Genomic DNA, 26,250 nt, shown 5'->3' with positions numbered 1-26,250 from the left:
CGCCAAAGCCTTTGCTTTGCTCGGCTTCCTGCGGCGGAATACACTCAGCTTTGAGGACCCGTATGCTCTGAAAACAGTTTTTTGCTCATTGGTACGCAGTGTTCTGGAATACGCGGTACCAGTCTGGGCACCCTACCACTCTGTCCACAGCGAAAGGCTCGAAAGGATTCGGAAAAAATTCCTCCGCTACGCACTGCGTCGATTGCCATGGCAAGATCCCGTACGGTTACCACCCTATTCTGAGAGGTGTGCCTTGCTATCAATGACGTCTTTGAGCCAAAGAAGAACTTTTCTACAGCGCACCTTCGTGTACGACATCTTGACTAATGTCGTTGACTGCCCGCAATTGCTCCAGAGATTGAACATATACGTTCCAGCACGCCGACTGCGTAATCAAACCATGTTTTGGCTGCCAAGAAGCAGGACAGTGTTCGGACAGAATCACCCCCTCTTTCGATGTTGTGAAGTTTTCAATGCTGTTTCTCACTTGTTTGACTATCATGTTACTAAATCTAAGTTTAAATGTGCAATCCGTGACGTCACCTAACTTAATTGCTATGTAATTTAATTATAAGCTAATCTTAAGCAATCAGTCTGTATGACAATAGTCAAAGACTTCAGAAATAAATTAATAAAAATGCTGATATCCTGTACATTTTTATAACAGATTTTCAACAGTAATTTTTTTCGTTTTTTGGAGAACTTATCATCAGATTTCGTCACAATAAAAAATGATTTTTGATTGGTTCCACTTTTTTGGATCAAATGAACTCAAAAATTCAAATATAACAGCATTTATGATACACCCTTAAAATATTTGAATTAATGAATAATTTAAAAATGTTTTGTATCCCTTTATTATGAAATCTATTTACATTTTATGTTGGTTTGATGTCTCTTTCGCTTGTTAAAAGAAATAAAAAAAAACTACATTTTCACTTCCAAAGTACTGAGTACAGCAAATACATAAAAGGCTCTCGGAGCTTAAAAGGTTTGAGTGAAAAAATTATCATATTTGAGTTAATGATGCCAAACAATTATTGATACTTTCAACTATCGATATATTGGTGCATTTTTTTCCTATATTTTAAAATTTTAAACTAGACCCAATTAACCAGAGTTCTCTACAAAAGGTAGTCATAGAATCTTAATGAGCTCCCGTCTGAATGCCTAGAGAATTCTAATCAGCCCCAAATTTATGTTCTTAAACGAAATCAAATCGAATAATCTGAGTTCGTCTTGGAATATCTTCGTACCTGAAAATTTTCACATTTTCAATTAGGATCAGTTTCTCTAATATGTACTTCCCATCACCTTTGGAAATTTTTTTAAACGAACTTTGAAGTTCAAGGCAATATCTAAAATCCTTCTATGCGCTGAAAAAAAAAAAACAGTTGAGAAATTTGTCTGACAACCATATGACAGACTGTGGTTTGCCATTGATTTTAATGTTTACTTAACTTTACTGGTAAATAAATACATATTTATCTTGGTTGTTTACTTACTTGCGAAACAAAAATAGCTGCTCAATGTCCAGGATTTGATCCACTGTCTTCTTGATTGGAAGCAAATTACTAAGCCTCAGCCATACCAACTCATTCCCAACCACCGTCAAAAGTTTTATATAAACTACAGAAAGTTTAAGTTTTAATTTTTTTTATTAAAGGACTTGCAATTGATAAAACAAAACACTGAATCTTTCATTCATTAGTTTATTACTTTCAGTTTATTCGTTTTTTTTTAATCGCACATTTTTATTGTCAATCAAATTTCCACAAAATTTACGGCTTCCGGTATGGTACAGATGTTGTCCTAGTCGCCAACACCAGAATTCGACCATACTCCAGCAGAACTTCTACAGTTAATTTCCTTCTACTAGTGGTAAAGTTTCACAAACAGGATTTTTTTTTTCTAAATTTTTCAATATTATTGATTGTTTTGTAAACAACTTGAATTTTTTTATTTTTCTTCTTCGTTTTATGTCGTCTGAAAAAAATTTGACAGCTGTTGTCAGAAATATATGACAAATCGCTTGAAATTCTCCTAAGGTTTCAGATGTGACCTTATTGGTTCTTCAGAAAGAGCAAAGCAGACACTGTGATTGCCTTTATTTAAGAAGATGTCACATGAAAGGTGCATGGAAGTTCCTTTTTTAAGTCCCTTTGAAAGGCGATGGAGGTTTCTGAGTAACTTTTACGTAATATGAGTACCCGTAAGTCCCGTAAAACCTTTGTGCAACCAAATGTGAACTTCGAAATCCCGTGTTTAAGATAGTATGGGGCTTTTGGTTGCTTGGTGAGCGTTTTTGAAAAATGTTTTAAAAAACCAGTAGCTCGAAAACTTTTAAGCGTGTTATGGAGGTATGGAGGTTTTTTTAAGACTACTGAATGAAATTCATGAAATTTTCTAAAATATTTCCGACTAATATGATACATTCGTTCCAAATACAAACAAATCGCAAAATGAAAAATATCCAATTGAATTTTGGATTCTCTATTTATAAGCAAATTAACTCACAATCTGTTTGTAGGTAACTAGAAGAAAAATTCAAATCATGTTTACATATTTTGGTATAAATAATTCTTTTAATCAATAGTATTTCGTGGTATTTCTTTGGAAAATTGTTGACTTATTTCAGCCTAGTGGTTTATCTGAAGACAATAAATCATTTTTCCCTTTTTTTCCTCCATTCCAGGTTTGGTTCCAGAACGCACGCGCAAAATGGCGCCGGATGATGATGAAACAGGAGGGAAAAATCATCGACTCGGACAAGGGCGACGGCTCGCTGGATCTGGATGGGTATGTGTCCCACAGCCCCGGTTCCTACATCATGGGCGGCCCGGGCAGTCCCTCGTCGATGGACTAACATCGTTCCGGATTGCAGCATCAATATCGATGATGATGATGATGATGATGATGATGGTCTCCCTGTCTAGGGTGTGGGAGTTTGGTGGACCAAAAAAAAAAACGCTTCCTAGAATTTAGGGAAAATAGATGAGACAAAACTTCCCTTTTAGTTGGGGAGTTTTTCAGATGAAACGACAACGATTTCATTCGAGAGCAACTTTAAATTTCAATCGTCTTGAATTTGAATTATCCATTCACAAATCGAGAGCTTCAAAAAATGTAAGACATAATAACAGGAAACAAATCAGCTCACGAAAGGTTCACTTAGCTAATCAACATCAGAGTTTTGCAAGAAAAAAAATCGCTTCTGTTTTTGTCGAGAACCGTCGATGGTCGAAATCGTGAATGAAAACCAGTAGTTCGATTCGAAAAACAGAAACAATGATGTCATTATATTCAAATTGATACGCAGAGCCTTGGGGCGAAGCTTCAGATTTTTTTTCCCCCAAACCTATTATTCTTCGGGATTTCAAAGAACCAATCTTTTGTTCTGGAGGCGAAAACATTAGAGAAGCTTTCGAGAGTTTTTGCCCCAATCCATTCTACAGGAAGTGGTAATTTTGGCTGCTGGCCAAACCTCCTCCGGGAAAATTGGGCGTTGCGAGTCGGACATGATTGAAAAACACTTGCCCCAGGCTACCGCCATACGTATTAACGTGTGTTTCAAAATTGATTCAGCGCACGCGAAAAAAAATTGTTAACATTGCACGACTTTCAACACTTAAGGAGCTAAAATTTTATCAATGAATAGGGAATTTTGCATTCAAATCACACTGCTCGGATGAAGTTGTTGTCGTTCTTGTACAACCTTTCAATGGAATTATTTCAAACGAATCGGAAAGATCAAACGTAAGGGAAAATTGCCCCGAAAATTGTATACGTACTAAGAAAATAATTTAAAACAATTTACAAAAAAAAACCACATGTATATGAAAGTAGATTGTCGGGTATATCGAAAATCATCCACCAATAACCTGGTTGAGTTAGTCTGTAGGAAATAATCCCTCCTTGAGTATGGTGTCTGTACGAAAAAAATATTTAAGAGTTATGTTCTCTTCAAATGACAGCACAATTCTTAAAAATGAAAAATAAATGTAAATAGTGAAAATGTAAACTGAGTGAATGAACCGAATGTGTAACTTATTCTACTTAGATCTCAAAGACATGTTGTATACTAAAACAAAAACCATTTTCTGGACATATTTTTTGTCCGTGAAATGATGTTGTTCAGATCGGGCAAACAATCGTACTATGTTTGATTTTCACCAACAACAAACATTTGCTCAAATAAGATTTAGTTCTTAAGCGAAGCAAGGAACCTTAGAGTAAAGTGATAGAGCTGCAGGGGAGAGTAAACTTAAAGTGATTAAGCGCAGAAAGAAAAATCACAGAAACAGTAAGATTGTAAATATGCATTAGACTAATTAGATCCAATAACAAGTGAAATGTACTAAGAAGATGGAAAAAAACAATGTGGTTAGAAATGGAAAATGAATCATTTCGCGAGAGGGATATGAAAGCCCGTGCAGGGGCTGTCCGTTCATGTTTATTTATATAAATTAATTTTCAATAAATTTTTATGGAACTTGAAATCGTCTCTGTTGGTCAAATATTAACAAATATCACAAACCATGTTTTTTTTTTGATGATTTGGAGAAATGGTAAGTACGTGTAGATGTTTTGATTTTAAGTTGTTTAAGTCTTGATCACCGATATTTAGAAATTTTTTCCGGCATTTTTATCCCTTAAGAGGATTCATCCCATCCTGGAATTCAGAACATCCTCAATATGAGTGAAATATGGTAGCACATAGAATTTTTTTTTTTAAAACGAACACAAACACATACAGGATGTACGGAGAAATTGTGCAACTGATCATTCTGTTTTAAAAACCTCATCAAATTTTGTATTTCAGGAATTATATAATTGTTGATGTACTGCTGATAACTAGTTTCAGTGGAGTACATATAAAAAAGCTCAAGGTAAAACTTATCCCTTAAATTCTAGAATCTTTAGCGGTTTGTTATTGTCAATTTATGCATCTTCTCAAAAAGTTCCACCAAAAATCTGAAAATATTTTTTTTCCTCAGTTTTCTCCAAATTATAAAAAGAAGGTTTGTAAAAGCGCCGGAGCTGCAGAATCGGAAAAGCTAAACCCAATTTAATTTTCGTTTTACTGGATTCTTTTGAGTTTTTTAGGAACGAAAAAATAATGACATTTTTCCCTTAAACATATGATATATTTAAATTAAGTTCTTAAAAAGCTGGCAAATTACACCATATGCATCTGCTTCAACATGCTATTTTTGGGCACTGAATCCTTTCCACTGGACCTTTCAAATTTGTAGCTACAAGGGCTGTTGAATTTAGTTTATACTGATTAATCTTCCAATCAACGACTTATGCACCGTAATCGAGTCAACACAATTTGCCATCATATCCTTACAACAGCTAGGAAATTGCTCTTACTGCTAATGGACTGGTCTAGCGTTCCGGAAACTTTAATATTAAAAACTTTGTAAAGTAACGCAACAGAACTACAGCTTTTACTTTTGAATAACCGATGTTTTTTCAACACCTACTTTGAATTTGAACAGGATTCTATGGTGATACCCATATGCATGGCCGTAGGAACGGGGGGGGGGGGGGGTTTCGGGGGTTAAACCCCCCCCATGAGGGTCCAAAAGAGCAAGCGAGGTTTTCTACTCTACACTCAAAATTTCAAATCCATGATCAAATTATGATCAAAGAGCAAAGATATTCAAGAGTAACAATCTAGACTAAAAACTAATGCCAAACCTCAAAAACCCATTCCAAGTTCAAAATGCTGCTACAGTTTTTCAGAATTTTCTCACTTGTTCATAGAATAAGGTTGTCAGAATTTTTTCAGCGCGTATCCGGGCCTGAAAAATCCGGGCTGTTTTAAATAAAAACCTGGCAAAACCGGGTATTTAATTTCAAAATTGTCGGCCAAAATCCAGGCAATACCGGCCAATTTTTATCGGAACCTAGGTATTGCTCATCAAAAATCAAGAAAAACTTGAAAATACCTTTCATGATTATTTTTTTGAAACTTGCTCCAGAAATTGCGGACACATAAGTAAAACATAATTTAAAACACAATTTGTTTTTTAAAGTTTGATTTTAAAATAAGAACAACAACAGACCCGGCAAAATACGGGCATTTCCTATGAAATCCGGGCAACCGGGTGACCGAATTTCGCCAAAATTTTATACTAAATATCCGGGAATATTTATACTATTTATCGAGCAATCCGGCAACCTCATCATAGAAATTCAGGTCTGAATATCACTATACCCATTTTGGAGGTTCTGGTGTATTTCTACATATTTTCGTATTTCTGATTCTGATTTTGACGTTTAGGATTCTTGATTTTTAATTCGAATAATCATTAAAAATTAGGAATTAAATATCTACTGCTTTGAAATCCTGGTTAAAATTCGGTTTTGCATTTCATATCAAATTTGAATCATGTTTTTCGAGAATCATTTGCATATTCAATATTTTGATAATAGTTTTCCGAATATGAAAAAAGAAGAATTTTGCTTTATACTCAAATTCGAAGATCTCAACCTTAATTTTAACACAAACTATAAAAACTTTAAGTTTCTAAGTGATGATCCAGAATTGAAAACTCAGATTCAGTTTCATCATTTGAAATTTACATTTCACTTCAGATTCACAGCACAGATTAAAAATAAATTATTGAAAAAATGAATAAAGATTAAACCAGCGATATAGAATTTAAATAACAGATTAATGAATGTTTGCTCGAAAACTTGGCTCATAAAATTCTGATCTAGAATCAAGATTCGGAAATCTAATTTTTTTTACAATTCAGAAATCGTATAGAAACAGAAACAGATTCAAAGTTCAATTTTTGAATTCAGATTTAAAATTCAGGAAAAAATTTAACATGTTAATGGGTTTTTCAATCTACATAGAATTGTAGAGGAATTCAAGAGAATATGAACCTAAAAATTCGCTTGTCAATTACTAGATTTGATTTTTTTTATTCAGAACTAGTTTGTACTCACATTTTAGGTGAAAATCACAGATATTAAAAAGAATTTGGGTTAATTTTAAATGTTTTATTTTATGCAAAATATCACAAATTATATTTAAAAAAACTCATCCACAGGATTTTTATTATGGAATTGATTCTTCATGTAAAATATTTTCTGTTAAAAAACCTGATCTATATCTAAAAAATCTGCACAAAATTCTATATTTTCTCGGTGTATTGTTTAACATTATTGATATTGCAGTTTTTAAAGCTAAATTTCAAGTTAAAATCATAAATTTAGTTCAAGTTTGCATCAATTAAATTTGATCTGAAATTTTCATCCCTTACTGTTTTTTGGGAAATTTTTATTTATTTTCTTCAAAGGTTAGAATCTTAAAAATTGCAAAAGAGTTTGGAAAATTGGGCTTGTTTGATTTGAGCATAGAATAAGGTTTTTCAGAAGGCAAGCCTAAAAAGAAATTAATGTATGCTCAAATCAAATTATTTTGATCTACCAGACTCTTAAACAAATTCAAAAATTTTAACCATTGATGAAAGAAAATTCCATGTTTTGTTTCTAAAGGTTTCATAAAAAAAATTTAACTCACCCTTTAGGCTAAGGACCACTTTTCTAAAGTTACGATTTAATACAAAAACTTTGAATGAGAACTTAAAAATGAATCATCATATAGTAACAAATATAATTTGCTTTTATTTTATGCGTACGTTCACAGAAACAAATTTTGACTATTACGTGTCACTGAAACTGCAACCTTTAAAAAAAATCACCTGTAATTAGCAAAAGCAGTAATTTTAAATTGTTTTCCTTGAAAGTTAACGAAGATTCATTTATTATTACAGCAAATGTCCTGCTCCTTTTTGTAACAGGACATTTGCGTAATTTTACTGGAAAAATTTTTGCTGTGTTATTGGGCAAAAAATCTTAGGCAAAAATCAGTCACAAAAACACCCCCCATGGGTTGGTTCTTCCTATGGCCCTGCCGATATGTACATACAATTGAAGGCTACCATGATTGGAAACCTTTTATCGATTGCAGTGCACTCTGTTGGTGACATTGCCTAGCTTCTAGTGCAATTTCCGTAGAATGGAAACAAGAGTCATGTCTGCTTGTCTGTGATTGAAGGGTTTACTAATTACATCTGAACTTGTATTCGGCACGGAACCACGACTTCTCACTAGCTACTGAGCAATTAAATGCGAGTTTTGTTCGGTTTCGATTTGTTTGGCTTCGATTTTCCCAACATAAAACATTACATACTATTTCCAAGAATCACATGCGTGGCATTCTCCCTTATATGCGATTTTGTACCTAACTTTCAATTGAACCAGAATAAACATTCTTGTACGTAAATTTTGTCATCCATTGTATCTGTGTTTATGAATGGACGAGACCTTTTAAAGCATTCACCATAACCTCCTTTTAAAATTTTTCAGTGTAAATAGCTTACACAGATGCAGGAACATACTTTCCCTTTGGTGAGGTATAAAGTTGTGGTCCAAGCAAAGTTCTATAGTCGAGTTTAATGTAAGTTTCATCATCCGCTCCGCTCAATATAACAAAACCTGATATCTTTGGTCAGAAGTTTGTCGTAGAATTTCCGAGCGCTCGGTTTCACAAATTTAGCCTTTTTTGTACTCTTTTCTGACTACTACTTCTGATTGATTCTCGGCTAACTATAAATATGAAACTTTTAACCATATATACAATAGATTATCGGATTGTTTTTGAGTGCAAAATAATGCATATAATAGCTTCAACTTTATCGATATGATTGATTTTGCGCACAAATATCATAGATACTACTACATATGTATGATTGAATTTCTTCATTCTACCATAAATATGTTAGATTCAAATATACTTGTATAATTGATTCAATTATATATATAGTTAATTCAATTATACAAAAAAAATGATTTAATTATATTTATAATTGATTCAATTATTGTGTATTATAGAGTTAAAAGTTGATTTTATTTGATTTTATTCATATATACGCGTCTTGCTGGCCTCCTCTGATTCGACCTTGATGATCTGTTGGTTCTAGATCGGGTATCATACCCGCAGCGGCGTCTTCTCTAGAATGCGTTTCACCGAAACGATCTCGCCGGTGGCCTTCTTGAGCTACCGCAGGAAATACCAGAACCGAGGCTTGGCCATGATCTGGTCCGGGGCAAAAATATGCATCTTGAACAGAGGAGGATTCGGATCCTTCTCCCAGGGCAACTTGCGTCCGATCACCAGATTTTTCTTCAGCACTCCTTAAGCTTCCATTTCAGCTGTGTTTCACAAAAGAAACATATATAATCACAACCAATTCCGATACTTTGGTCTATTTGGTTGGTTCTCCTAGCCGCTAATATGATTTTCCGAACAGTCAGCAAGCGTAGCCTTCCGCTGTTGTTGTGGATACAATTTTGGGAACACTTAGAGCAAGTTCACTGGTGTTGGGAAAAAGTGGTAGAAATTTTGCACTTTTTGCACATTTTGAAAATTTTGCCATACAAAAACATTTTCAAGGTCTGTGGCCTTCAAGTTTTTTACAGCACGTGTTGTATTTTCGCATGCTGTGATGCAAAAATAGCGATATTTCTTTCACATACGGCTGAAATAGAAACAGTGCTCTAAAAAAATACAACGCCTAGAGATCTTGAAAACATTTTTGCATGGTAAAATTTTGAAAATGTCAAAATTTCTACAACTTTTTCCTAACACCAGTGAATTTGCTCTTACGAGAAAATTCCCTGGAAGACACAAAAACACATACATTAATTTTTTTTTATTATTTCAAAACAATTTTTTTCCGGAACAAAATGTTTTAAAAATTAAAGAAAAACTTACGATTACTTTTGTGTTTCCTATAGGATCTTGTTACAATTCGCAGTTTCGGTGAGTACTGTTTCCCTATCAGGCCGCCTTCGTCGATTTCTTCGATGAAAATGAGCCAAGAACTACTGGCCACGACAGGCCAGAACACCGCTGCCATTCCTGAAAACATAAAAGACTTACGTCCCCCCATCAAGGCCCTCGTCGATTTGATGCTGGAAACTATTTGCAAGCAGCCGGAAAGCGGTTACGAACGATGTCAGGAACTGCTGGCCAAGCATCAGCACTACGACCGCAAACAGGAACATGCTATTCCACATGGAAGCGTTTGCGTAACTCCAGCAACAGCACTTCGACCATCGACCGCTGCCAGAAATCGTTTTGATAGTAGCCGGTTGTGCTTTTCGCCGACGAATTCGCTGATGAACGCGTTAAACATTAAATAAATAAAAGATAAATTTTATCTTTTGCAAATTTGCCGGCTTTTTTTTGCTGGACGGACACTACACGCATAAGCACGTATAGTCAAACTAGGTTCTTTAAAATCCCACTGATTGAAAAAATCAACTATACCTATATCAAAAATTTGTCAATCAACAGTTTGTAGTTTAATCTTTTATATTTATAGTTGGACGCGATAAAATCAACTACATTTTGATGATTGGTTTAACTAAGCTGAAATAATGGAATGATATTTATAGTTGAATGCCTAAAATGAATCATACAATTGTAGTTAAATCTATCATATTTACTGTTGAATCAGTTATACCATTACAATTGAATCAATTTTACCATTACAATTGAATCTATTATATTCATTGTTGATTACATTAGGTCAATCAGCAGTTTGAAGTTGAATCTATTGTATTTATAGTTGAATGCATAAAATAAATCATACAGTTGAATGCATTATATTGATAGTTGATTGCATATGGACAATTAGAAGTTTGTAGTTGAATCTATTATATAAGTATTTTTATTAGCATAACAAGCTGAAATAATTGGAACAACTGTCGTCTTTTTTCTCCGTGATGGTTCAGAAAGCCAATCCTCTCTTTGACACACATATCGTAAAATTCTTAGCCACATTCCGTACTGATGCCGTAGTATGCCGTTTTTAGTAATCCCTGATTTGCTTGTCCATTGAAGGGTCAGCAAGCCCAGGTTTCCTACCGAATCTTCGGGAATCTGCGAAAGTACACTGTTCTCCTTATATTCTCAACGCGGTTTGAACTGCTCCGACATTCACACCTTCTTCCTTAGCTAGTTTTCTGATTGAAAGACCACTCACAGTGCCCAATCCGTTTTCTTTGCTCGGGAGTAAGGCCACATATTACCATATTTCTTTGCGAAAAACGACAAATAATGACTACGCTTTCTTCACTTGGATGTAAACAACAGTACGCAGCCAAAATCTGGTTAAACACTACACGATTTTTTTAAATGGCGGTTATTTTAAAGTGTATTTATAATTATCGGAATAGTCTAGATTAGGAGCTCTAACACAACTTGTTTAATTAAATACAACTTGTTTGGCTCGAATGAAGGAAATAAATCGTACTGTAGCTTCCCTGTCCTCACCTCATTTAATAGATTCTTATAGAGTGCTTGCTGATAAGAGTTGATTGATTAGGTACTTGTTTAAATGACAATTTAGCTTCTATTTTAAGCAGTAAAATTGCGTAAGGTTTTCACCACGGACGCACGAATTCACCTTAATTCTGCCAAGTTTCCCAAATTGCTTACAGACTACAGGCTAAGTGTTTCAAGAAATTTCCAAAACTTCATAACACATATGAAGGCTTTCAAGAAAACTTGATTAATGAAAAAGTACAACACCACCACAGCTGGATTTTAATTTTTCTATATACTTTAAATTAAGTATTTTGACAAATATTTACAGACGGAAAATCGGTTATAATGAATGGTTTTGAAAACAAATACATGAAATGAAACCTTTTGTATCTATTTCCCAAAAACCAAAAACTATTCATTATCAAAAAAATGAGTTTTTTTTTATAAAAATCTCATCACTTAAAAAAAAACGGTATTTTTGCCATCACTTCTTGTCAAAAACCAGCATTAATAAAAAAAATAATACCGTTTTTCAATTCAACTCCACCAATTCAGTCAAAATTAGTTCTGCAGTTCTGCGACAACTGAAAAGTGTGATATTTTGAGGTGTTATGTATAGATGAACTTTACATAACAGATTTTGAAAAATAAACACAAACCTGAGAACTTAAAAAACTAATCTGATTTTTTTCAAAAATTTGGCAATCAGAATAATTCGAAAAATTGATTGATGGTTAAACTGCAGACGTCCTTGTAAAAATTCAATCGTTAAACCGTCGTTGGTAGCATAGAGAAGGCGCCTAAATAACAAGGAAAGCTAGTGTTCCGAAAAAAAAATCTTTTCAGCTTAAACTTTTCCAAGCTCTGCACTTTGCTTTTGAGATCATTTATCACGAACCTAAACGGCATGTAACAGAAAACGGTAAAATTCATGGCATCTTAAATAGGTTTACTCCAGCCAGCCAAGTAAGATGAAACCACCACTAGGAGATAGAAAAATGGTCTCGTTATTGTTTTGAAACGCGTCATTAGAACTTTGTTTTGAACGGAACAGATGCTAAACAAATCATAGTGTTTGGGAAGTCATAAATATTAATGAAAAATGGTCATTAAATTGTACGTAGTGTAGCGAATATGAGATAAGAAATTCAATTTTGAATTTTGACTTGGATTTCAGAACCTCTAAAATTCGCAACAATAAATGAGTTTGAAAGTCGCAAAAAAACGTTATAACCCAACTCTCCCAGCACAATTGTTTTTTGATCAATCAAATAACATACACACTTCGCCATCAAACATTTACGAGAATTCAATGAAGTCTCTCTGGGGCCATTCCGTAGAAAAATGTTTATGACCGCGGTCATAAAATGGAAAACCCGAACCGTCAAACACGGTGACGAAACGGCCATCAAGAAGAACCGCAGCGTGGTCTGGTCAATCGCAAGAAGGCGCTATCGGGCAACTCGTCGATCGTTATCGATCCACCAAGAGGGGTTGTTAAAGCTCGCTTGAGAGTTGTGCCTTTTTTCATCGTTCTGCTGGTGGTAGAATAACTTTTGGAGCCCCCAAAATATAATGGCAATAAAAATTATAGTACTACCCGTCTTCAAAACGAACCGCTGGGCCGTATAAATTTTATGACACCTCTATCCATCACGATCGGTGTGATCCGCAACGCACATACACACGACGTGAAACAGGAAAAAAAACAACAACCGCGCCATCTCCTGGGGGTAAGAGGAAACCAGACATCGATCTCCAATAATACGTTCCTTCAACAGCATCCATCAAAAAGGCCCTAGAGAGGAGAAGAGGACCCGCAGAATGTGCTGAAGTCTTTTATGCTCTGCTCCGGACAAGATTATAACTCTTTCTGAATGGCGGCATTCGGTCGCTCGGTTAGATTCTGTGTCTGTCCAGTGTGTCCAGAGAGAATTCGGCCTGTCAGTGAAATAATAGCAATATAATACGGAACATAAACGGCCTCCAAAACGATGATCTATCAATTCCCACCACCAAACGCAACACCATGAATCGACGGCGAGTTTCGAGGCGCCCAGGTATATCTTGTTACCATCATTGGCATGAATTCGCTGCCTGGTCTGAATCGATTTACCGACCCTTGAAACTTGAGCTCTGTACTAAGACTTTTGAGAGCGTATGACCTCAGAACCTCAGATCACTTTTCAGGATATATGAAAAGTGATCTGAGGTTTTCTGAAAAGGAACTCGTAAGCTTTCGATCTTAGTTATCATTTGAGCTTAGAAATAGTTAGCAATTTGTATATGTCCATCATAAAGCACCGTAGTAACAAAAAGCCTAAAATTCATTTAAACCTCATTCGTCCCAGAATTTTTACCTGTAAGAGTGGCTAATTTTTCGTTAGCCGTTCATTTTCGTCGCTATGTTATGATTGAGCTAGCGAATTAAAATATTCTCCAATTTTTCTGCTGACGGTCTCAGCGGAGGGATGCATATTAGAGTCAGAGGAAATGTGTATTTTGGGTATATTTTTCCCTCTTTTAGCACTTCTTTTCGCAACATTCACAGAAAAAAAACTAATTGTAAATAGCGTTTAACAATACAAAACTTTTTTAACATCCTTGAATTAGTTGTTTGCTTTAAAAATTTTGAGACGTTTATTTTTTACAATATAGTCTTAGTTTATTTATACTAGGGGAGAATGAGGATACTTGATCCCTGGGGATACTTGATTCCTTAGTCATATCTCGGAACTGGAATGTCTTACAAAGATCAAATGTTCTAGAAAAATGTGCCAAAATGAGCAAAATAACAATGCTTGTAGTTTAAAACTTTTTAACAAAATAATTGTTTGAGTAATTGAACTTTGTTTGAAAAATTTCACAAAATGTAACTTGAAGATCTTTTTTCATCACTTTAAAATGTTCCTTATATGTGAAAATTATGAAAAAAAATTTGTTCCAATGTATCAATCGTTCGAGCGTAATATGAACTTCATAATGCCATATTTTTAAAGCAATGGAAAGCTCTCAACTTTTTTCAGAAAAAGTTTTCTAAAATGTTGATTATGGGTACAATTGATCCCCAAGAGTTGGGTACAATTGATCCCCCTTTCAAACGGCATATTCTTCTTCTAAATTGATCGTTATGATTGCTGATTACGAAATTACTAATATTTATCCAAAAACTATTATTTATCAAAAAATTATCTGAAGAAAAGAGCAAAAATAATTATTTTTTTCGTAATCATAAAAAATAGCACCTTTAAGTATGCAATGTTATTAGCGTTGAGACAAAGTTATTGAATTTTCTTCTTATGTCTGCTATAGATTGTGAAATGAGAACAAACAAGACCAAAATAGTCAATTAATATTCTTTCTTGGGGTTTTGTTAGATTTTCATACATTGATTAGGACTTCCTGAATAAAAGATCAAGTCTCCTTCAATAGGGGTTCAAGTCTCCCCTAACTTCAGAAAAATCGCAATTTTTTTACTCCCACGAAAATGCTTCTAGTTCATCCACGGGTTCAAGTATCGATCTAATTTTTGGAGCATAGAAACTTGAAGTTACAAGCTGTCAGAAAATGTCAAAGACGGCGAGTTTCTAATTTTTTCCAGAAAGAGATGGTGAAAGTAAGAAAGGGGGATCAAGTATCCCCACTCTCCCCTACAGATTCGTTCTTATGAATTTAAGATAAAATCACAATAAAATAAATTGACTTTTGAGTTGATAATAGCTTTTCGATATTTTGCGTGAATGTTCTGTAAATCCAGTGCCAAGTTGATTTTTAATTGCTACAAAATCTAAGAAATTCCAAATTTACAAAATGATCGAAACACAGCATCCTTTGAAAATTTGTCAAAAATACTGTGTTTTGTATTTTGAAAAGTAAAATATGTGAAAATGTGTCCAGTTACGTCAACTTTCCAATAAACTTTTCAAATTTATCTTTTGTGATCCAAAACCAATTTTGACGTTTCATTGATTAAAAAGTACAGCAATATTTTACATTTTTTGAGGTCATCCCAAGAAACCAATAAGTTTCATTGAATATGCTCCCAAAAGCTTACTCAGCTCTGCTCGAGGGCTGTATAGCATTCTATTCAGCTAAAAATTTAATTTCTTATCCAAGTTTCTTTCAAGTTTCTTAGCCAAAGCTGAGTAGGAGGCTATTTAGCTCTTGCATAAAACTTTCAATAAACCAAAAAATATCAAAGAACTCCCCATTTTTATTTATTTAGAAATCTTGCAACCTTCCAAACTGTTTTTATTTAACTCCTTATAATGAAATAATTTCATACTTACTCTAAAAACTTGCATGCATAGGGGAGGGGAGAGGGTTTTGTCGGCTAAACCGCCCTTCCCACGAGGGTTATTAAATGCCAAGCGAAATTAATCAAATTTTGATAAACAACATAAATTAGCCAAGAGTAATCTCAATGCTGCAGATGTCGGCATTACAACGCTATTTGCTAATTAGTCCGCTACATTTTTGTTTGCTTATTTATTTTTTAACTTAATTTTGGGAGAACTTGCGGGTAAATAAACTTCATCACCTTGTGGAGAAAAACATTCATCAGCAACCTTCCTCGAATAATTGCCCCTAGTGGAGATTGTTTATCCGTTACTCCACCAGAAATCTCGTGAGAAAATAAACTTGTCAGCAAAAAAGTAGTGACATAATTAGCGATTAGCGATTTTACGCCAGACACTTGAAAAAAACATGTATCGTATCAGCATTAATTTTTGACTGATTGCTTTTGGTGGAGTTTGTTTAACAGCTAGTACAAAAGTTTAGTGAAAAAATAAGTGAAAACGAAAATTATTTAACACAAACGGAGCAGGTCCCAAAGTTTACAGTAGTTTATAGCAAGTTATTGATAGTACATTGGTACTGAATATTGAACTCCAAAAGTTAGACTCAAAAAAGTCTATCAAGCCCCAAAAAGTCAGACTAAGCTTGCCAGATTGCCCAGGTTGTGTGTATATTTTTTCACTTTACTTGCAAAATCAAACAAAAATAACAAAACATATAAAAATGAATTTTGTGAAACCTCAAACATGTTTTTAAATCGGCTGGTATAACATCATAGAATTTAAAAAATAATGTTGTCTTTAAAGTGGCAATTTTACAATAAAATATTTGTGTGTCATTAATACGAGTTTTGGTTAAGTACAATACGCTCAATGTCATAAATTAAGAAAAGATCTGATCCAAAAACATCTCAATTCTTAAAAGTAGTAATAGGGTTCTCGATAGACTTTTTTGATTGTAGGCGAACTAGGTACAAAATACGCAGAGCAGGCAAGATGTGCCACCATCAGTATTTCACTAAACAAACATTTTTCAACATTTCTGAAAATGCCAGTTGGTAATATTTACACTTTTATGCGTTCATAAACATTTGTGGACCATCCAAGTTTTTTTAAATCACGTGAATTTGACAAAAAACGAAAACAAAATTTTTATGAAGTTTGCAATTTTTCAACTTTTCTCGTAAGGAATTACTGCAACTAAAAGCAAATAAAAAAATCACCTATCATCTGTTCTAATGTTGAACATTGGTCTTTACATACATCACAACACGCAAACTTTGTTAATTCAATTGTGATTTCTATTATTTGAGTGATTTTTAATAAAAATTTCGAGGCAGGGCAAGGCGCGCTATGTTCGTTTATTTAACATGTTTCATATTTGTTTAAATTACATTTTTGTTTACAATTACAGTTTTCATCACAATACTTTATAAGAAATTTCTATGTTGAATTTGAAAACATAACTTTAATATAAACGGAAATATTTGAAATTCCAGAATTTCAGAAAGACTTAACTAATTATTCAAAGGAATGTCAGTATATGTGGCAACACTGCGCATACCAATACATTTTTTCAAAATGTGAAGTAAGAGCAAGTTCACTCGTGTTGGGAAAAGTGGTAGTAATTTTGACTCTTGTAGCACATTTTAAAAATTTTACCATGCAAAAATGTTTACAAGATCTTTGGGCGTTGTATTTTTTTGCAGCAATGTTTCTATTTCAGTCGTATGTGATGGAAATATTGCTATTTTTGCATCACAGCATGCGAAACTTGAAGGCTGCTAATCTTGAAAATGTATTTGCAAAGTACAGTTTTCAAAATGTACTAAAAGTGTCAAAATTTCTACCACATTTTTACAACAAGAGCCACTCTAAATATCTCAGCTGTGTGTTGAGATAAAAATCCCAATCCAACTGTCATCGTCGTCGCTTTGCGTAAGCATGTTTTTCTATATGTTGTTGACTTATGTACGCATCATATGCTTCTTTTATTCAACTAGTCTGGAAAAATATACTAGCATAATCAAACAAGCTGCCGCAAAATTGCATCCGTAGGAGATCTAAAGAACATAACAAAAATATGCTCATACGCTCATAATTTTAGTTTTGTCATGTTCTTTCACGAGGAAAAGGAATTTTTGATGAAACATCAATAAGTCACACAAACGCAACCAATTTGAAAATCATTGCTTGTGGGGAATCGTGGGCCGTGAAATATCCTTTAGTTTTTGATCCGGATTTATGGTGAGACATATTTTGAATAATTACAGAAATGCGAGTACGTTTCGAACATTCAATTTTCCCGTTTTACCGTCGATAGTTCCTTTTGTTTTTTCATTTCTTTTAACTTTCTATCCTTTTATTAAAAAAATCATTATCTCCTTACTTGAAAGGACTATTCACTTTTTACCAATAAGGCCGATAAATTATGCAACAAACAAAAATTTGTTTTTTTTTTTAAATTTGATACTTGAAAAAGGACAAGTTGTAAAGTTATTGTATGAACTCTAGCTATGTTATTAAATATTTACAACCTTTGTATTGAAACACTTTCTCTAAATGGAGATGAAAAATTTCAGCATGTATTTAAATATTGAAAAGATAATAAAAAAGCCGAGATATTTGATTAAATAAAAAAAAAGAAATAAAATTTAACTACTAGCTTTTTTTTTTTCAAAAGCTAGTTTTATTACCTACACTGCCCCTACTCGCATAACAGTCCCATATGAATTTTCGTCATTTTTCATCTAACCTGACAGTTCGTCATTTTGAACATTGTACATCAATATAAAACAATAAAAAAAGAGACTTTGTTCTATAAATTACGAAAAAAAATATCAACTAGTGACTGTCCCATATGAAATATACCCGCATAACAGTCCCATATGTGAAATACCTAGATGTAGTTACCAGTGCTCAAAAAAGTCAAATTCATGTATCACAATACAAACTGAATGAGATAAAAATGCTTTCTTCCTCATCTATTTGGACAGACAGCGAAAAAATATCAGGTTGGCCTAGATGATGATTTTGAATATTTTTGTTTTATTCCATCATTCACTCGGCAGTCTGTCATTTCACGACTATCGTGACAGTATGAGAAGTGTGAATGGGTTTCAAATGCTCAGTTTTTAAGTAAATTATTAAGTAGATCACCAACATGAAGAAATAAGATTAGAACAATAACACTTGAAAATTCTTAAAATTACTTCTCAATTTTTTAAAAAGGTATAAAACGTTCTGGAATTTCCTTGTCTTACTACATGCTCTTAGGAGATTTGTGAATAATCCCAACAGAAATGCAGAATATAAACAACTCCTAGTATAGCTGAGTTCGAATTCTGTTTTCTTCCTGGAACAACTTTTATTCCGAATAGAAATATAAACAGAAAACAAATTTATTTCAGCCAATGCATGCTTCCAACAACAAAAACAAACTAACCGACTTCACTGATTTCAGCATTTTTGTGACTGAGATTTTTTGGAGGATCACGGTCACGAATTGGAAATGAAGTGACTTTTTATCGACTATCAGTCAGAGATTGCTTTGTGAATGATCAGAGAAAATCAGGTTCAAAGTAAAATGTATACTGTGATTGAAAAATTGTTTCACATTCATACTAGCATGTCAACAGTTTTGAACACTGGTAGCTACCATACTATGTTTATTTCGGTGAAATAATCTATAATTTATTGCTTTAAGTTATTTAAACAAGATTCAACTCCTTTGATGTTGAATTATGCATATTACACAGTAAATTTAACTATAGTTTTGAAAGGCAAGCTAAAATAAAGGAAGGAGAGAAAAGCTATCAAAAAACAACTAAAAATCATGATAAGATTTAACTTACAATGTGGAATCCACGAACTTCATTTACAAGTTCAGAAATGATCAAATTTAAGTCTTAGAAGGTAGCTTTGTTAGCAAACCATATTCTGTATGGGACTGATATGCGAGTAGATTTGAAAAAGGTCTCAAATATGCTCGCATAACAGTCCCATAACAAATAAAAATGGTGCTCCAGACCTTACCAGATGCCAAATTTCGAATATTTTAGGTCCTACGATTTATTATGGCAACCTAGAACACATTCCATTAAACGATTTTTGTTTATGCGTAAAACTGTGGTCGCGATTTAAAAATGGTAATTGACAGAAGGTCCGATAATTGTTCAAATTTTTTAAAGTTTGTGCGAGTTTTTGTTTGTGCTCCAACTAAACAATGGCAACTGGAAGGGTCCTAAGGTCCGAACCGATCGAACAACACAAATGGCGGTGTTGAAGGCACAAAGGAATTGATGCCGAATATCTCAGAAGTCCGAAAGGTTACTGAAAAACATATCAAAGCTAAGTATTCATTTTGTTATATCTACCCAGATCATTTCTATTACAGTGCCTTCTATGTTAAAGGATCTTATTCCCTGTATTAATCATTCATTTGCTTTCAACAAGTAGGTAGCACTTTAAGGTTCGGAATCTCGACGAAAATGCCACAGTCATATTGATCATAGATTTTAAGCATAAGTGAGTTGGTCCAAACTGTTAGTCAGTTGAACAAAATGATGCAAAAAATTATGGAACTGGGTGCTGCAAACAAATTTAATAATCCCGTTTCTACTAAAGGTTAGCAAGCCAGTGTATTCCACGACTGTTGAATTAATAATGTTGTTATTTCAATGATCATCAGGATTGAGGAACCATAATACATTATAGATTGTTACCTCCAAGAATGAAATTGCGCAAACATGGACAGAAACGGTAGCCCAAATTTAAGCATTATTCGTTAGTTTTTTTTTAGATAAAGTATCAAATTACTTGGATCTATTATAGAAAGAAACCGAATAAATTATGTGAAATCTCGGTGAGGATTAAGGACCAAGCACTAACTAATTCTTCTTCCGTTAACTATTTTGTTGAGGTGAAGTTTAGACAGGGAAACATAAAAAACCATCATCAATTCAAAATATATTATAACGATACTTGAATTTAATATAGGAAATAACATGAAAAATTTGTGTCTCCTGATCATATCCTTTCAGCCATACTTCCAAAAACATTTTTTTTTTTTGCTAGGATACAGAGGTGACCTCGGTCCTTAAGCACAATATTGATCTTTCATCCCTTCATCTTTTTTCTAAACTATCTTTTGACTACTAGGACGTGGCCGGCGCCGTTATTGATGTTCAAAGAGAGAGCATGAGTTTTGTGCAAAGAGAATAAGCTGCTATTCCCAAGCACCATTCTTTTGACCTTTGCACAAAATTGATGGCCTCGGTCAATCACGGAGTATCAACCATTGGCGATGTGGAACTAGTTCTACTGAGCCACGCCAGCGATCATGGAACTCGAAATGTAGTTATCTTTATCGACATTGAATTTAGGAAAAAATCTAAATATCCATTGCTCAAAAATTGTATGAAACATTTTGGATTCAATGATTCAAGGTGGATGTGAGTAGTCAAATAACCTAAGCTAAGCTAAGCTAAAACTGTGGTCGCGATTTAAAAATGTATTCCAAAACAAATAAAGCTGATTTTCTCGCTTGCTCGTTTTTGCATATGGGACTGTTATGAAAGTAGGTGCAGTACATGCCTACATGAATAAAAAAAACCTTTTTTACACCTACTGAATTACGTCTCACGACGTTAACAGCTAGCCCACGGAAGCGTATTTCCACAGTTTTGACATGGAAATCAAAATTTCATTTGATAAGAGTTTTTTAGTATTTAAAATTTATAACTCTGGAATCTCAATCTAGAATCATCAAAATGAATGATTTTTCATAGAATTAATTTCAATTGTTTAATGTAGCTTATACATTGTAGTTAATCATAGCAATTGCCAGAAATGAAAACGATTTCGAAAAAACATCCTTCGACAGCACAAGTTACTGCTATACGTAGAACGTATGTATGTTTGTACCCAAAGGAAAAAGTTCTTCCCACCAAAAAAGGTGCGTGAGCGTGTATCATAAATTGTGAAATATTGTCGCATTTGGATGAAATATGAGCCTCAAAGAAAGTGAAGCGACAAGAAGCGCCAACGACGACGACGACGACGAGAGAATCTTCCCGAGATTGCCGGCCGGGTGTTCAAGTTGCTGTTATTGTTTTGCGGCTTTGGTGGTGAATTCTTTCCACAAAAACATGTAAAGAGACTTACCCGAGGGATCAGAAATCTGGAAACATGTAGGCATGTTGCCCGTCGGAGAATCCAAAGGAACATTGTCCGGGTCGGATTTCTTCTTGGGTAAGCATCGGGGATGAAATATGGACCGACAGGACACTAGTGGATGATGCTTTCCTTTTTGAAGTGTGATGTCCTCGGGGCGTTTCCGTGTTGTATTACACAAGTTGTTACCCACACGTGTAGCTCTTGGCCCTGTACTTGCTTTTTGAAGGCGTAGGGTTTTTGCGACCCAACAACAACCACAACCCAAGTATTTAAAAAGCTTGGTAAGCAAATGTCGGCGATTAATATAGTCTTTTTTGTTTTGAAGTGTATTTCAATGAAAACTCTTAGTGTTCTCTTGAAAGTTTCTCGACAGTTATGGATTTTCCCCTATTCCAATTTAAAAAAAAAAGTTTGATATGATTGATTAAGCATTTTTTTTAAATAAAATCGAACGAATTTGATTTTCTTGCTTTCAAAATGTGGAACATATTAATTCTTAGCGCCCGAAGCTTTGGTTTCTTGAATAAGTCTTAAGCAAAGAAAGCGAAAAAAAACCTTGATAGATCTCAAGCCAAGATCTAGCGATTGGCACGATCTACACGATTGATGAGTGCGGAATGAATGCAGTCACGAGACGACACAATTGATGTTGTTTCGAACAGAAGCCTGAAATTATAACCACGATCCCAGGACTGGCCCTCCTCGGAAGGAGTGCAGTCCAAGTGCAGCAGTTCCAAGTCCCCGGAAGGCATTGCATCGGTGGATGCAAATAGTAATAAAAAAACAGAAGCGCTACCCACACGAGATGATGGGCCACAATTCGAGCCACAGATCTCCCAGTCAGTAGGTAAGCAAGAAGTCGTCTTAAGTGAAAAAACGGAGAATCCGGAATCCGGTAGCGCTATTTGGACTAGGCTCTGTGTCATTAGCAATGGCAAATCATTGTAATTTTCGTGTCTCCACCCGACATTTATTGCTACCCAAGGCTTGAATGAAAGGAGCAAAGCAGTTTTCCTTCCCAGCCGGAGGATCCGGCGTTAATTATAGTCTTTGAGGGGGTTTGGGGTTCGTCTGCAATTTACCCTGGTGAAGTCGATTATAGAGACCGGGAAGACGCTGTCTTATGATGAAGCCTGTTTTACCTGCGAGGGAGGAAATATGGTAGATTTCGAATGGTGTCGGGAATGTTTCCTGGAAAGTGCAACGTTTTTTTCAAATTTGTTTCTTTCAGTGTCACAGAATTGCCTTAAAGAAAACTAATGCGTGCCGTTTTGCCACTTTTGTGCATTATTCCACTTTCAGCTGTTAATTCAGAAATGATTCAAATAAATAGTGGAGTTCCAAGGATGCTAGTGAGCTTTTTTTAAGAGGCTATCCCAAAAAAAACGCAGGCTAACGAAGCGCCGAAAAAACCACACCCAATCAGGAGCTGCACGAATTCGTTTATTGGGGTTCAGTTTTTTTGCGTATCCCTCTGCTCAGGGTGATACTTTAGCAATGTCTAGACTGATTTTTTGCAGCTTTTTCTGGCCACAGTACATGCAATCACAAGGCAATTGATTCTCGGAAAGCAGTTTGAAGATGATTCCTAAAGCGATGATCTTGAGTCATTTTAATTTTGTTGGAATTTTTTGTATACTTTTTTTTCGTTTAGTATTATTTAGAAAAAAAATAATGAAACTTGTTTCATTCATAGTGATGTTGCCTTAGGTTTTTCTTATAAATCACAAAAAAACCAATCAAAGCTTCTAAACAACAATTTTAGCACAGAAAACAGATGAACAAGCTAGCCTTCGGAACTTGTATAAAATTCCAACGACCTTTTTGAACCAATTTTTTTTTGGCTTTGCCTCCAGATGTCTTTAAACACAGCAGAGAACTGTCAATATAAAACTGAGGAAAAAACAATAAGGTTTAATTCAGTTTTGAACAGGTGGTATGAGTTACTTATTTAGCATGTTTCAGGAAAATTGCTGTTGAAGATTCAGCCACCCCATCAGCCGGCCACAAGGTTGCGAAATCTCATGAGATTGAGATTTTTTTGAGTGAGATTTTCTCTTTTTGAATCTCAGTGTGATGTTAGGTAATCTCATTGTGAGTATCACAAACGGTTCTTGTCTTGAATGTCAACGCTTTCTCAGACTGAGAATCACGAGTAGAAAAACTACTTTTTGGAAGGCAGAGATGCCATGGAATAATATTTGTGCAAGCTCTTGAGCAATGAAACAGTGAAAAAAGTTTTATAGTTCAGAAAAAGCTGAACATACCACGACTTTTTAAAAACTGTCAGTTATACTTGATGAATGTTAAAGGTCAGTTATACTGTTCAAAGCTCAGTACAATCAGGGTGATGATAAGAATTCGTTTTTTTTTTTATTTCTGTCTTAAGCAAAGTTGTGAAATCTCGTTCAGTTAAGATTTTATCGAGTGAGGTTCTTCCTTTTTGAATCTCAGTGTGAAACGTTAACGTTGATTGTGAATGAAAGTTTTGATTTTAAAACATCTTTCTGAAGAATGTATTATCATGGCTTGTATGAATCTGATTATAATATATTTGTCTTAGTTTAATGAAAGTTTTACAGGATGAGCGAAAAGTTTTTATGACCAAATATGTTGATGAGTCTCGCTCGTATTCAGAGGATTAAAGACATGCAAGTTATGAAATTGTATTTCCTACAGTAATGTACTTTTAAATCTCTTAAAAACGTTGATGCAAAGTTTTGCAATCATGGAAAAGATCCGCAAACATTGAAATGCCCAAGCTCAAAATTCTTCAAAAAACCCCCAATGGCTTAATGTTCTTGCCAGAAAAAACTTACCAAATCTTCTGGACATTACAAGAAACTATAAAAAAAAATTTGCAAAATCTGAATAGCTAAATATTTGATTATTATAAATATTAACACAAAAAGTTTCGCAAAGACAACTAAGCTGGGAAACACTAAAATTCAGAATTAAAATTATAAGGATCCACCGGGCCTAATTTTACAAATTTAGTATCTTTGAATTACCGAAAGTTTTTTTGTCAATTTTGCAGAAAAAAGTTTTATGATTTTGTTAATAGCATTCCAGCTATGCTTTGCTTTTACTTGTAGCGGCAACCTTAAAAACGATGTTGAAATTTATAGGTAGCTATGTAGAGATTTATTATAAATGAAGAAAATAGTTTCTTCATCTTCCAAACAAATTAAATTTTAAAATATAAAAATTAAAAAAAGATTGCTACCAACGAAAAACCATTCCAATTAAAACGCATGGCATCCCAGCTTATGCAACCGGCTGGAATCGACCACGTATGAAAAGCATTTATGAACCAAATAAAAAGTTATAAAGAAATATCAAAATTTTCCCTTTCAAATGAAAGCGGCGGTTTGCAGCTTCTATCCTAACGGTTAAACATTTTTATTTCAATTTAAAAAAGACATTTTAATGATTTTATAGGCATTTTAATGATTTTCTTTTTCAAAAGAAGGAAAGCCGGTTTTATTTGCACCGGCTCACAGATCTTTTTCAAATAATATCTCGTCTCGCGTGATGTTTGAAATTCCCTGTGGGAAATTTCTGAAGTAGAAAACATGATCGTTGCACCGAAAAGTAGGATATGATTCATACCAGCCTATCCAATGTCCGATAAATTCACTTATTGTATTAAGAGCGTTTCCAGAAGATTTATAGAATTCTAAATAGAAAATTGAATATGACAGAAATAATAATGCGCCATTGAATATTAAGGTTGATCAAATATTTTTGTACTACCATTTGGAGTAATTGTAAAACCGCTTCTTTTGTTAAGCGGCCTTACTTCTAATTTTTTGATTATTATCTTATGAGCTTTTAGATACATGTATTTGAAATGAATTGTTCTTTTATTATCATAGCTGGATTTTTGAAAGATTTTTGAGTACGTATAAAAATGCCCTTTAAAAGAAATTCGTGAAACCCTTGGAAAAAAATACTGTTCAATTTTAGTAAAATGGCTAGTTTAGACTGTTAATTGATCATTCACAGCCTAGTACATCATTTTGAAGTGGTTTTTGTGAAATCGGAAACGTTAAGATTGGTTTCGAAAGTTGGTTTTCTCTACGATTGTTCCGGATCTTTTACAGTCTCTAAGTGACTATTACTGTCAAAAATTCTGCAGAAAATTGCACCACCAATGAGTAATTTGGAACAGAGAAGGGATGTAAAGGACCAAGGACGTTTAAAAAAAGATCGTTTGAAAAGTAATTTAAATAAAAGTGGAAACAAAGGACAGCTTATCACTGACATCACGGCTTCTATAATTAAATTGTTCATTTAGTAAATATAAAAAAGTAGGTTTTAATTCTGAATGTATAGATGCATATTTGTTAGAAAACATGATCTTTATTAATATTTCCAAATTTAGATATCCTTCACTCGTACACAACATGCTCT

General features: G+C 34.1%; 1 protein-coding gene across 1 annotated transcript in view; it reads left to right on the top strand.

The window, feature by feature from the left end:
• LOC129746297 (protein apterous) overlaps positions 1-4,466 on the top strand; it is a 225,754-nt gene extending 221,288 nt beyond the window's left edge. Inside the window, exon 8 of the mRNA XM_055739895.1 lies at positions 2,696-4,466. Within this exon, the coding sequence (XP_055595870.1) occupies positions 2,696-2,866 (171 nt within the window). The 3' untranslated portion in view covers positions 2,867-4,466. The remainder of the gene's footprint in view (positions 1-2,695) is intronic.
• Positions 4,467-26,250: the final 21,784 nt, after the last annotated feature.

The sequence above is a fragment of the Uranotaenia lowii genome, chromosome 2 (genome assembly GCF_029784155.1).
Source record: "Uranotaenia lowii strain MFRU-FL chromosome 2, ASM2978415v1, whole genome shotgun sequence".
Classification (NCBI taxonomy): Eukaryota; Metazoa; Arthropoda; class Insecta; order Diptera; family Culicidae; genus Uranotaenia; species Uranotaenia lowii.
The sequence above is the reverse complement of the archived record's forward strand: the minus strand, read 5'-3'. Positions and strand labels throughout refer to the sequence as shown.